General features: G+C 24.5%; 1 protein-coding gene and 1 long non-coding RNA gene across 2 annotated transcripts; one reads left to right on the top strand and one right to left on the bottom strand.

Annotated features, from left to right (window-relative positions):
- Positions 1-4407: 4407 nt before the first annotated feature.
- Positions 4408-5298, bottom strand: LOC122855574. The gene is made up of 3 exons (XR_006374079.1): positions 5026-5298; positions 4880-4924; positions 4408-4499 (listed from the first exon to the last, which is right to left on the bottom strand). It is a non-coding gene; the product is annotated as an uncharacterized LOC122855574 (long non-coding RNA).
- A 4767-nt stretch (positions 5299-10065) lies between these two features.
- On the top strand, positions 10066-14887 carry LOC122855572 (potassium voltage-gated channel subfamily KQT member 1-like). The gene is made up of 4 exons (XM_044157049.1): positions 10066-10175; positions 11833-12217; positions 12730-12900; positions 14706-14887. Exons 2-4 carry the CDS (start codon positions 12130-12132, stop codon positions 14885-14887), a joined length of 441 nt encoding a protein of 146 aa, XP_044012984.1. The 5' UTR covers positions 10066-10175; positions 11833-12129.
- Positions 14888-15494: the final 607 nt, after the last annotated feature.

Here is a 15494-nt window from a genome sequence, read left to right as displayed (position 1 = left end):
GGACTTTTCGTTGCCGGTCATATTTGTTAAAAAAAAAATATTTCTAAACAAAAATTTCGTAAAATTATGCTTTTAGTATTTAAACAACATCTAAATATAAGTATCTAGAAAAAGTTTTAAATTTTAATTTCAATTATTTTGATATTTAATTTGTTCAAAAAATGGCTAAGCAAATAAAAAGCCTTATAGAAGGAAGTAAGGCGAACGTATCGTCTTTGTATATGAGATTAAATTTTTTTTCTTTGACTAAATACGATTAAATAATTATAAATAAAAAAATATAGATGAATTTATAAATTTTATGAGAAATTATTATTATTATTACACGACCAAAAACGAAAAAAGAAAAATATAAGGGTTTGATATTCATGCGGTGATGTCAACGTTTATATATGTATTTTGTTTATTTAAAAAAAAATGAATAAATAAACCGCCGCTCCTACAATGAGGGAGGAAAAAAAGGGATACAAAATCGAGAGTAAAAAAAAATAAATTAAAAAAAAAAATTCATAAAGTTACAAAAACAAATAAACATGAAATTCCAGGGAGAGCAGTATATTTTCATTCACAAGTATATGTATAATGTCCGGAGTAGACTGGAGCCAGAAATAAAGCCCTCTTTGAACAAAATATATATAAGGGACATATTGGCTATGGTACATTACAAATATCAGTATTTCCGTCAGACCAAATACATTCATTGACTTTTGGTTTAGCGAACAAGCATGTATATACATGTACAAAGTTTTCAAGTATTGTTCATTCTACACGTTCAACCAACCTCTCTCTTTTTCTCTCTCGCTCTCTCTATATTAATATATATAAATACATGAATTCTTGTTGATATTTTGTAAGGTAGTTTCTAGTTGAGGTAGAAATTACTTTAACAAATCATCTGTGAATAGCATACACAGTATATGCATTTCATCAACTATCCAACAACTTTATGATACATAATATAACAACCCTCAGGCCTACTGAAATTAAACATATACAATACTTGGCATTTATCCAGTATATTTTATTGTTTTTATGTTATTTTTAATTCATGTTTTTATTATGAATATTCAATTAATAATTCTATTGATATAAAAAAAAACCCATATCACAACTGAAAATTATAATCAAAATATTTCAATTCAGTTTATTGTTTTTGTTATTCAATTATTTTTCGATAATTATACTCGTTAAATAACAAAAAAGAAAATTGAAATATCAAATTCAATAAAACATTGACTTTCAATTTTGGGGCTGACCTTGTTATTGACTTGTACTACTGAGATGTCTAACATTTTTCTAATGCCATGTTTTTTCTATTTTAAATTTATTATTGTATATATTGATTTTAAAAAAAATTTTAATATGTGTCTTGATTAAATCCATGTAATGGAAATATTTTCTACCTCGATTTTTCTTTTCATTTTTTAATATTTGATATATACCGATATTCATCGCAATATTTTGATCAAGAAATTTTATTTTAGAATATTCTGATGAAGATATTCAGCCATGTAAAAATAATATACATCAATATTTTTTTTAATTATTACACGTGGTGTAAAATAAAAAATATACAACCGATGAAAAATATACTTGAAATATTGTAAATATATATATCAAACCTCACACTGTTTGTGTTTATTTTTTGGTTCTATTTTTCAGGATGGATTTTGATATAAATCATGTTGATATGTTTGCAGCGTTGAAAAGGCATGTAAGGTTACAGATTGAATTTATGGAGGCTCGTTGTTGTACAGAAAAAAAAAATATGTATATAATGATAATGATAATAAAACGTTCAATATTTATTCCCTGCCGACTGGGAATCTCAACCTCTCACTGCCCTTGCGAGATGAAACTTTTCCATTAATATTAAATTCAACTTTTACTGATCAATTTTATACCGACCATAGTTGTAATCCGAAGATTTAATTACTTTTCTCCTAGTGAAATCGGATTTTTTAAATATTTTTTTGCTTTTTTTTTTAATCCAGTCGTATCATAATGTACCTCTGACCAAAAGAAAGCCGTGATTACAATAGATAATTAACAATTTTCATGAAAATCGAAGAATTTATATTTCCATTTTATTTTTAATAATAACTTTTATATATTTTTATTTTTTCTTTCTATTTCAATTTCAGATACTATTCTTTTTTTATTTTTCATTTTTAAATTGAATTTTTTATTTAAAAAAATAAAAAAAAATACTCTTATTATTGGTTATGTAAAATACGAGTTGAGAAAATAATTTTAAAAAAATACTATTTTATAATTTAAAAAAATATAATTTATGATGATAAATAAATAATATTGTAATTAAAATAAATAATAATTATAATTACGTGTAAACATGAGAACAAGCTACCTGTCAGTTGTAAACTTATCAACAGAAATTATCCTTAGAATTTACAAACTAAAATTTATATCAAATTTCAAGAGAATAGAGAAAATGATGGTTTTGATTTTCATGGTTAAATATTCAAGCTACAAGCTTGTATGTATTTTAACAATAATAAATATATGTAAAGATAATTATCAAGTATTTTCATTAGTTTTTGATTCATTCAACCCTTATCTCGTGGGTTTCTCGTAGACTTGGAGAGTTCTATACATCTTGTTAATGAGGTATGCGCCTTGGAATCCGAGGCACGAGCCATAAATCGAAACTTGAAATCACGTATCATGATTCGTATCACGTTACCTTTTGCCAATGCCGACAGAAATATCAAATTATTATATAGCCGAACAACTCAATTCGAGAGATCTTATGCTTCATCACTATCAAAAGACGACACACGACGTGCTTGATGTTCATAAATTTTGACCTTATGATTTAACATTATATCGTAATTTTTATTTATTTTTGAAAATTACCTTTGACAAATTTTCAAATAAAAAATTCGAAATTTACTGTATAGTAATTTAATGAAAAAAAAAATATAACTAAGTTATCATAATACCAATTTTTTATTCTCTGTATTATTTATAAATTTATATTGATGTAAAAAAAATAAATAAATATGTTCAATAGTATATTTGAAAAATCATATGGTCTTTGAAAAAAAATTATTAAATAATATTGATACAATTTGTAATCAGTATTTGATAATAAATTTTTTTTTTTTCAAATTATAGAATGTTTTTTTTTTTCATTTTATACAAGGTCGATAAAAATGAAGAAAAAAAAAAAAATTATTCGAGAATATGAGAACTGAACAGCTTCAATTGACAGAAAAAAAATTCAATTATACACAGTGGCTGTAAGAAGTGAGGCGTCTTTCGTAGATGACGACGGAAGTACGTGAATTTTTGCTGAGGCAGACATAGCCCTCGCTTGCCGGAATAACTTGATCTACTTATGATACTCCTTGATTTGATCAACCCGTATGCCAAGAAAATTATATATTTCATATTCTTTTGAATATATCAGACATTTAACAGAATTTTATTTTTTTATTTTTAAATCAGCTGTAATTTTTTTTTTTTGACTAGCATTAATCGAAGATTGAATTTCTATTTCTGTATATTAAACAAGATTAAAACGACCAAACATGGTTTTTGTTTTTATCATTCATTAGTTATTGATAATAACATTTTTTTTTTTCTATTAAAAAAATTAATATTTTATACTGTATTTATATAATTATATGTTGTCGAAATTATATATTGACGACGAAATAGAAAAAGGATATTTGAAATTGCTTCAACTCGTGGTGACCTCTCGAATTGCATGAACATTACAAGTAGACTGGCTTTTTTATCAACAGCAGAGTTTTTATGGATCGTCGGTTGAAATTATTTTGTAAATAAATAGAGCAAAATTTTTATAGATGGCACGAGAATCAAGTTGGTTTTTTTTTTTTTTAGATAAAAAAAATAAAAAAAAAAAAAACAACTATTATGTCGCAGTTAATTAGGAAAACATAAATAAAAATAATAAAAATCACCTGCATTACATGCAAGCCAACCGACACGAGACAATAAACCAGTAAAAAAAAAAAAAATAGCTCGATAATCAAAACATTGAATTGAATTTAAAATAAGAAAAAAAAAAAAATACTCCACAATTAAAATAGACAAACAGGCTGGACTTGTCCATTGTTTATAAAAACAAAATTTAAAAAAAAAAAAACAAGTATCTGCGATGACGTTGTTGAACGATCAAGAAGTACCGTGTGATCATTTATTATTTTCATTTTTTTTTTGCTCCGAAAAGTACGAATAAAACACAGATGATGAATGGAGTATACAATTTGATCCAAGTGACTCCAACATCACCAGATGAATACGCCGATTCATTAAACACGACCGAAAATCCCGATGATTATTTTTTATCCGAAATTAGGAACCGGATTAAAAAAATAATTATGAGAAGAAAAATAAATACATACAATATATGAATCTACAGGATATACAGGAGCTGCAGGAAACAACAACAGGATTTTCCACTGCCAATAATTATTAACAGCTCATTAATTTTGACCAGCTTTCATAAACTGAAAAAAATAAAAACAAATAAATTATTAATCATATATCGAATATGTTTACTCGTTATATTTTTAATTTGGCTACTTTTAGATTGATATATTAACATCAATATACATATGTAAATATTATGAAAAAATAATTATGTGTAAAATTGATGTGCAAATTATTACATGTGTGAGTGTGTGTGAGTAAGGGACGCTACTCACACATGCAAACACACACACACGCACCGATATGTACTCAAATATTTCGAAAGAAAAAAAAATAAATATAAATAATAGTGGATCAAATATGTAATAAATCAATCCGATTTTTATGATAATTATTTTGAATACCAAATTACAAAATATAATTATTTTAATTAATTATAAAAATAAAAAATACGTACATGTTAAAATAGAAGCGGTGCTCAATCGTCATTGGATATGACTCACTAAAAAATGATAAATTAAATTATTAATTATTTATAAATTATAATGTAAAAAAACAATTAAAATATATATTAGCAAGGAGAATATGAGTAAATAAATGTACTTTGTGTTTAGATACAGCAAGAGACAAAAAAAAATTTCAGCAGCCTAAACTGATAACCACTGAGAAGCCAATTACCCAAACGACCCAAACCGACCGGAGCAAACCGAGCAAATAATTTATAAAAATAAATAACTAATCCTAAAAAATTATCGAATATTTATATATGTACAGAATAATCGCAATTTTTACTATCCGATTAATATAAATTTATAATTGATTCGCGTAAAAAAAATTATATAAAATTAATACAAACTATAAGACCCTAATTTTACCCCAATTCAAGCCGGCGCGTCGTACTGTAATGTGCTGTAATGACTAATGCAAATGGCGGTTCAACTGCTCTCGTTTTTTTTTTTTGTCATTTTTTTTTTTTTTTTCAAAAATGAGTGGGAGAAAAAAAAATGGCCGCAACGCGCGAAAATAATTTGCACGAAAATAAATTTTGAATTCAAACAAAAAGTTTAAAATAATATTTGATATAATAATAATAAAAATTAATAATTATATAATATAATAATCAAAAACTTTAATAATATTAATAACATGATTGAAATCAATATTTTGATAAACAATAATTATTATTATAAGAAAAAGTATTTGAAAAAAAAAAATTGCAATATATAAATTTAATTTTAATTTTAATTGTGCTTTACGATAAATGATAGTGCGTTAATCATTATAAAAAGACTAAAAATAATAAAAATTAATTTATAACAAGCATATTGATTAATTTTTAATTGATACTGCTATAATAAAGTTAAATAAGTTTTTTTTAAATGAACTACTTTTAATAAACAAACTAAAAAAATTGATTTTATAATTTTAAATTTATTTGGATAAGTATACTTTTTTTTTATTAATAAAAAATTATTATTTTCATATGTTTAATATTTAAAAAATTGAAAATACATATTGATAATTATTATTTATCTGTAATAAATTATTGTAAAAAATTTTTTTCATATCATTTATTATATGAGCAATAAATCCAAATAAATTTTGGTTATTTACTCATCATAAACTAAGCGATAAAACTTATAACTACTTTACAACTAAACCAGAGTCAAAAACCATTAACCTTATTTAAACTTTGAGTTTCTGTGAAAAGAATAATAAAAAAATAATAATAATAATCCCACAAACTAAAAGCTGTTATAACTAAACATTATCTAAGCATGGTTTTATCAAATAAAAATAGATTTATTTTTTTCACAATGCTTCAGCTATCGTGAAAAATCTTGTACTTTCAATTTAAAAAAAAAAAAATATCTATACTTACACAGGAAAACTTTTGTATTTTTTTTTTTCTTTTCAAGATAAGGGAATGTGATCCACAAACTCCAGTATATATCAGTGCATTGAAGTAAGAGCTTTCGTCATACGCAATCTTTTTCATAAGTGATGGTAAATATTTACTATACGTTAAAATATAGGTCTTGTAAAAAATAATACCACTTCCGCTTTGTTATATTTATGAAACCAATAATAATTTTGACCACACCCAAATAAAAATTCAGCTAATACATTTTCCAATATTTTTTGTTCAATAATAAAATAATATTTAAATATCCATATTATATTTCAATTTATTTTTTATATATTGTTTTTTTTATTTTTTATATTTTAAATTTTCTAGAACAAATTTTTAAATATTACATGATTTAAGGTATAGACTTATTTCGATCGTTCCAGTTGACGGTCAGTGCCGCAAAAAAATATATAACCCCCTGAGTACGTGGTCGCGGTCGATCACCATCAAACGACGAGACCTCAAGCATTTTGCTACACATTTCGAGGCCTTGAATATCTTTAATAATATATATTTTCTATTGAATTGTATATGACGATATACTTAGTACATACTAAATCAACAATAAATAAAATAAAATAATTACAAGAAATTTTAATCTCATTTGACTTGCTCAATATCAATCAGCAAACATAAACTTCCTGAATTAGTTATACATCAAATGATATGAAAAATTCAATAATATTTCCCAGAGTTATATATATTATTTATCATTTCAAATCAATCCGGGATACGTCAAAGGGACAGCTCGAATTGACAAATCAAATAAACTTTAAAAATCAAATATTATATTTCATTGAATTCAATATAAAAATTCGAGGTCATTCATACTTGCAAGGTGCAAGGTTTTTTTTTCACAATATCAATAATGTTAAACTTCATTTTCATTCTTCATTTAATTCAACAAATAATCCATTTATTGCATTAAATAATAATTTGTGTTTCTATAAGAAATTGGCTTTTTTTTTCTAAATATACAATTTTTTAAAACAACAAATTAATTGTTAATGAATAATGACATATACAAGTGGCATCAAGGGAGAGATGTAAATTAAAAAAACACCACACCTTGTAAATTCTCTTTAGTACTTATACATGAGCCACACGGGTCAATAATAAATATTGACATGTCAAAAATATATTTGACGAATAAAGTATTCTATTTATCAATCGAATGTTTATTATTATCAATGAACAAAGTAAAAATAAATATCACACATCAATAATCTATTTAAAAAATAAAAACAAATAAAACTTTGTAATATACAGAATTTTAAATTGTAATTTTATTTATTAATATGTATAAATGGTTGATGGTTAACGTCACTAATTTAAATGTAGTAAAATCAAATGAGTGACGTCAAATAATTGTGATATAAAAAAAAATGATTATTTCAAATGAAATTTATTTAATGACAGTGTATTTGTTGACTATATTTTGGCGCATGAGTCTTTCGTTAAACTCCAAAGGTATTCGTGTATAGAGAAGGTCAGATAGGTGGTGGTATCACTACGACACTGTTATTCTCTATGAAGGAAAAAAAATAATAAAAAAGTAATAATAGTAGAGGGGTTGATAGAAATAAAAATGGGAAAGTTGTTGCGCTGGTAGTTGCGCACAGGTATTAAACTTCGCGTGCTCTTTTTCCTATTTTTTTTTTTTATATTATGTTTTTTTTCCTTGTGTACTTTCAGACTGACAATTCGAGTGCTGCAGGATCTTACTGCATTGTTGGAATATCCACTAGATATTTTAGAAAAAAAAAAAACGTTTTAAATAAAATAAAAACTTTGAATAGAGAATTTTTTGTGAAATTTTATAAAGGTTTGGATTTTTTTGTGTGCTTAGATTGGATATTAAATTATAGTTGAGTGATGATTTTTGTCTAAGCGATGTGAGTCATGCCGCTAAATTTTGAAAAACACGTGCATACTGCACGCACAAGTGTTGTTTTTCTAGTGTCATTGAAGTTTGTTCATTAAAAAAAAAAAAACAAATTGGAATTTGTGAATTAAAATAATAATATAAAACAAGAACAAGTGTAATATATTCAATGAATTTTATTAATTTGTGAATGAATATTTAATCTGATAAAATAGAAAAAAAAAAATAACACTTGTTACTTCAATTTAAAGAAAATTTTTAACAAGGATCCAGTTTTGTTGTTGCAACAGGTATATATCATAAAATTCATTTTTATTTGATGTAAGAAAATTGGCCAGTTAAATTGTATCATCTATACATAGTCTTTACCTTGTCTAGACATTATTTTCTTTTCAGTTATCGCTGGGAAAAATTTTCTCGTCCATTAAGATAATTTTATCGTTTTTAAGTTTTGCATATATACACATTCAGAATGTTCATTAATGAAATTTTTAATTTAAAAAATTCACTTTGTTCGTGTTAGATGATCTATTAAGGAAAAATATTAAATAAATAATATTATTAATAATTAAATAAAGTGCATTATATAATTAAATTCTCTTGAGTAAATATTTACCGAGTTAAGAATAGAAAGAAAAAAACTTATCGATCTTATTATTCAAGTAACAATTTAGTAAGTACTCTGAAAAAATAAACTTTGATATTGAGTCAACGTCAAATTATTTTTAATAACAATTTATATTTATAAAAATTAAACTTTCAAATACATTATTATCTTGTATATATATTTTCCTTTTCTCTTGCATCACAAGTGTTACTTGAATCATCATAATGTACTATCTGTTTTGAATATAATAATTCAACTATACAAATTAACATGTGTTTGTTCATATTCTATCACAGAAAATGCACTCTCATACTTGGCCAAAATAAATTTAACTACTATCTCAACTAAGTTTATCAATTTACTATCAACAACAAAAGCTATTATTATATCATTTAGAAAAAAAAAACTTTGATTACTTTTTAAAATGATGAGCAATTTAAATTGTTTTTTTTTTTACGTCAAATATTTTGATTTTTCAGCTTGAAATTATAGAAATTTAAAACCATTTTGCCAGTCGACTGCACAATGCATATATATAATATTGATTTTCCACTACTATGTGATCAGACTTACATACAATTTACTACAACAATTTTATGAATATTGATTTGTAGAAATAAATTTATATTACAATAATAACGCCAATCATTCATGAATGTTGCAGTAAATATTTCCAAGTTAATGTATGATGTTGAGAAATTTCAAAGTGACAATAATTGTAATTACGACCTTTTTCAATTGAATTATTTCCTGTATTAATTAAAATTTAAAATAGCATTTTACAAACTATATTGCACATGCAAATAATTTATAAATCTTTAACACATTAGATTTTTTTTTTATTCCTTTTAATTGTCTGAATTTTTTTTAATCGAAAAAAAAATTAAATAATTCATGCATCGTTAATTATCACAGGGTTTTTTATTTATTTTTTTTATTTCATGATAATATGATATTAATATCTGATATATAGTTGAAGGATATCCTATGAAATCCCACAAATTTACAAGAGACTGTATGATATTTCATTTTTATTATTTATTAAAAAATTTATGAGGCGTGACACCCTTCGTTTTTAAAATTGTAGATACTGTCATTTAATTTTCCCGCCGAAAATTATTACCTCCTGCCATGTTTTATCAACGCATGCGCCACCTGTGATATTTTTGATAAAAAAATCCATGACGATCAATTTGATCAAGATGGCGTCATGTCGCGAATCGCGTCGCAGATGTCCATCAAGTTGGTCCTGAATCTTGATTATATATTTGTCATTCTTGTGTGTTATTTATCAATATGCAAATTGCAAATCAACGTTGAAAACAATATCAATCTGCTCCAATAATCGTGTGAGTATTCATATTTAATTGAGTGATTTATATTTTAATAACATTCTTAGTTAAACAATTGTAAATAAACAAAAAAAAAAAAATAGCATCCTTTGTTGTCTGTTCATTCGACTCGTAGTTTTCTTTTTTTTAGTTTTTTATACAAATATTTGAATTATTTATACTCAACTAATAGCTCAGTTGAAGCAAAAAATAAAATTCATAAATAAAATATAACCCCTAAGTCGATGTGTTGTTTTTTTTTTCTATTTTTTATCAACCAAGAAAATAGTATGCGTGAAAATGATAAATTGTGCATAAGTGACATTGAAACACATTCACATAATTTTTTGTAAAACAATAAATTAAAAATTTGTTTAAATGTTTGAGACATTATGTAAATAATTTACTGATACAATCGGTCACTCGGTAAATATTTTCATTCAAAATTCAATGAATAAATTTGCCTAATTTACAGTATTTTAATTTTATTAAATTAAATATTCAAATAATAACAATTCAACAGATATGGCAATTGACCCTAAAAGTTTTTTATCACGGTTATTAATATATTTAATTATTCATGATTCTTAATATTGACTAATGATAAAAATAATATTCCCACAGCAAAGTTTATTGTTTACTCAAATTAAAAGTAATTATTGAGTAGTTTATAAACGACTCGAGGGAAACATAGAAGTGTCAATGTCACTGGAACACTTGGACAATTTACCATGCATTGTGAATCACGTCTAGACTATAGCACAAGGTAGCCAATTGATCAATATAAAATATAAATGTCATTTGTTTTAATTGTTTTACTTTTTGTTTAACACCAAATCAATTTACTTTATTTAAATTGTTTGATAATTAATAATCATGTATCAATTCCAGATGAATGACAACAACAATTGGTATGATTTATAAATTTTTGAAAATAAAAAAAACTATGTCAGCTACTCCTAATCTTTAAATAACATCAACAACACATCATCATGACTCTTATCTTGCTCGAAGCATTAGTCATGCATGAGTATAAATTTAATCAATAAATAGGCCAACTGGTATATTATTTCATTTTTTATATATTTTTTAACTCGGACATTTAAAAAAAAATAATAACCCAAGTACATTTTATTTTACAACAAAATTGTTTTACTAGAATAACACAAAGTTTTTATTTTTATTTATTTTTTATACTTACGAGCAATTAATTATGAATAACATGCAAAATTATTTATATAAAAAAATGTGTTAACTATACAAAAAGCATTGAAGATTGAGGGAGTGTTTGTACTTGGTGAAGTTAAAGACGGTTGATATAGAATATTATCAAGGTGTGGCAAAAGAAAAAATATATTTTTTCATGTCATTTGTTCTTTTGTCATAAAATTTTAGTTAATATTTTTTTTCTTTTATATTTTACATGAAAAATATGACATTTATTCATATTGCATTATCATTATTAAAGTGAAATATTATTTATTTATTTAAAATCAATAGAGTCACTTAACTTGTCATTATAACAAAAAAAAAATATATATATATAGGTAAAATTTATTGATTATTGTGATATGCAATTTGACTGGCAATCAAAAGTTGAAATATTAAATATATCAATATATGTATTTGATACAAGTGTTGACATTAACAAATGGCATGTCTTGATGTTTTACAGGTTCAACAGTATCAACACTAAAATAAAATCATCTGGGAATAACAAGTGGTTTGAACCAAGTAACATCACGTGTTTTGGGTCTGGGTTTTATCCCAGTAATATCGTGTTGTGATCCAGGGCATGAATGTAGATGTGACGCCGAGGCGATGACACTCAATCACCGTCTGCTGACGTCACCCCGGGTCCCTCAGGACTCGACTGACTTCCAAATCTTATATCCAGTATCAACTTTACCTCCATCTTATCAACATTTGAAAAATAAAACAATACAAAGAAATTTATTGTCAATAAAAAGGTATGAAAGATCGTTCACGTATCAACGATCAAGAACAAGGGATGTCTCTGGACGAAGTGCAGGGTCTACTTGCACCATCATCTCGTTTAGGTAATGTCAACATTTACATATATGAATAAATTTTTTTTTTTTTTTTTCATTCTAACTGGTTAATTCAATTAAATGCTATTTTTGTTGAGTTGTAACCCCAGCATTAACGTAAAATTATTTAAACAAAACAACACACAAGTTTTACACAAGTATAACTTATTTCAATTATTTTTAAAAAATTACACAACTTTTTCCAAGTACATATTACTTACATACGCTTTAACACAATCAATAAATACTAAAATTACAAGAAAAAAAAAAAAACATCTTGGTTTATTTAAATAGCAAATATACCATTAAACTTGACCAAGTTAAATAATACTTGGCCTACATGTTCACTATGAAATGATTATTCATTTTTTTTTGTTTTATAAAATTAATAAATATTAATAATTATTATTGTTATTAGAAAAAAAAAACAATTTATTTAGTTGAATAGTTTGTATTTTTTAAATTAATTTCTAATTGAATTTGTTGATTGTATTGATAAATTTTGATTGAACTTTTTGTAGGTAACCGGGGTCCATTAAATGTCACAATTGTTAAAGTGGGTGGTGGTAATGGAAGCAGTGGAGGAAATGAATTTCTCGGACTCGACTCAACTGAATTGAAACCAATTCCATCACCACTATCCGAGACAAGTGTAACACTTCCATCAGATAATAATGACACTGTTACGAGTGGTGAGTTATTTAACTTTACTTTATTGACAAACTATTGGTTAGTTGCTTATCATGAAATAATAATAATATTTATCTTTTAAAAAATAAGAAGCTCTTTACAATAATAAATTTAATATCAAGTTGTAAATATATCTACTTGAATTCTAATTTTACAAAAGTTTTTTAAATATAAAAAAAAAGGGGGACATTCAGTAGGGAAATGACGATAAAACATTCTGAAAAGTTGGGTTAATAAGATTGAATTTTTAAAGTTGGATTTCGTCAATAAAAGTTTTATCAACTGGAATAAAATAGAACATCTGTATAAAGGTTTTTAACTGAATGTCATTTCTTTTTTAATGGGATTTTTTTCACCGAAATTAATTGCAGACAGAGATTAGTAATTTATCATTTGACATGATGATATCTAAATTGTATTCAATTATTCAAAAATATTTGTTAATTCATTTCTAATGTGCAATGATTTATTGCATAAGAATTTTGATATATTTTGTTCATATATGAACCAGAATTATAACATTTCCTAGAACAACTACCACAAATGTAAATCTGCTAATCGGATTTACTGTAAAACTTAGTTTGCCAATGGAACAGATAGTTAGACTCGGGTCTTCATCAGTAGAGTTTCATTTTTACTTTACTTTCTAAATGAAAAAAAAAAAAAAATACTATTTTAAATAATTTAGTTTTTACTCTTATTAACCTCATATTTTCAAGTAAATTTATTTATTATTTAACAGTATTTTTTTTTTTTTGTCTTTGTGATTATCTTTAACCGATTTATTATCATGACAAAGTTTCAAAATTTTCATGTAAACAATGCATCAAGTTAAATATTTAAATAATAAATTCAGTGATTTTGAAGATGGTTAAATAATTAAACATGATCATTATTAATTTAAATATTTTAAAGTGATTACAAAAATAATGTTTAATAATAAATAAATCAAGTATTTTAAATATTAAAAATGGAAAAACAAAAATTTAGGGATATTTTTACAATTACTAGTGTATAATTAAAAATAAATAAATAAATAAATAGTACTATAAAATGTGACCTTGAACCACATTAAACAAAAAAAAAAAAAAAAAAGAAGTCAAGTCGCGCAATGCCGACGCAACGTAATCCCAGCCAGCAAATTGAATTAAATAGAAACTGGCATACACGTGGTGGTACAATACCAAAAATATTTATCGTTGATTCAGATAATAATAACAACAACAAAAACAATAATAACAATCGTTCAGTTTATCATTGTAAAAATACATATCAAATTGATAAAAAAGATTTCGGAACACATTCAAATTATCGTTCACAAAAAAATGAATGGGATAGAGGTATTACTAGATTTATATGGTAAAATATTATTTGAAACTTTGAAAGTACTAGTTGTTTTTTTTTTTAAATAAAAAATATATTATTTTCGTTGTAATAAGCTTTAATTTACCAATTGCATTACTAATTGCAGAGCCAATAATATAAATATATTTAATTTTTAAGGCTTCTTTTCACATTTTACCTCTGATATTATTATTTTATTTTTATCTGAATTTATATATACCAGCAAAAAATAAAAGAAAAATAATTCAGGCCATATGTTTCAAATGAAAAAATTACATACATAAAAACACCTGCCTATTTTATTTTTTTTTATACTTATTTTAATGTCTGTGCGTGACATGAGGAGATTTAAAAAATGCAATAAAATTATTATTTAATATACATGAAAAAAGTATCCCCAAAATATATAATAAAGATGACAAGTATCATTATTTATTTATTTATTCATTCCTGTTGTCACTAGGCGTTGATCCACGTTTGCTACTGACTGGTGTTGGTGGTGGTGGTGATCGTGCTGCGTGGGAGGGTCGTTACCACGTCAAGGAACATAGACGTGCTGGAAAAGCAACATTCCAGGGTCAGGTATACAACTTCCTGGAACGACCAACTGGCTGGAAGTGCTTCCTATACCATTTCTCTGTGTAAGTAATTTTTTTTATTTATTACTTTTATTTACAACAGGAAGTTTACTGGTTTTATTCATTAAAAAAATTAAAAACATGATCGTTAAAAAATCAAACTATAAATTCCGTATTTTTTTTACAAGCATAAATAAAATTTTAATATTAAAATTGATGAAATTTTTTATCATCGGAGCTGATATTAAATAACTCAATAATTTATTTTTAAATTATCAAGTCCATAGAATGACAAAATTAAATTTATTAATATTATTTTTTTTTTAAATTAATAAAATACAAAAGATAATTGTATTTTGCATTTAAAAAATTTCTATAATATTTCGCAATACCACTCGTTACAATAAAAAAATATAAAATATTTTTAATCGAAACTAATCTTTACTCGTGTCACCAATATAATTGATATTATAAAATTTCTTTCCATTTCAAAAATCATCCATCTTTATCGTTGGTTGAAGAAAAAATAAAATTACAAGTATCATCACAAATAAAATAAAAAGATTGATGATGTGCTGTATTTTTTTTTTTTTTTTCATGTCGATTAAAGCAGGTCGAGGAAAATCGTAAAAAAAAAAACGCTAAAAGCTAATAACAATAGTAATAAATATAGC

The sequence above is a fragment of the Aphidius gifuensis genome, linkage group LG4 (assembly GCF_014905175.1).
Source record: "Aphidius gifuensis isolate YNYX2018 linkage group LG4, ASM1490517v1, whole genome shotgun sequence".
NCBI lineage: Eukaryota > Metazoa > Arthropoda > Insecta > Hymenoptera > Braconidae > Aphidius > Aphidius gifuensis.
The sequence above is the reverse complement of the archived record's forward strand: the minus strand, read 5'-3'. Positions and strand labels throughout refer to the sequence as shown.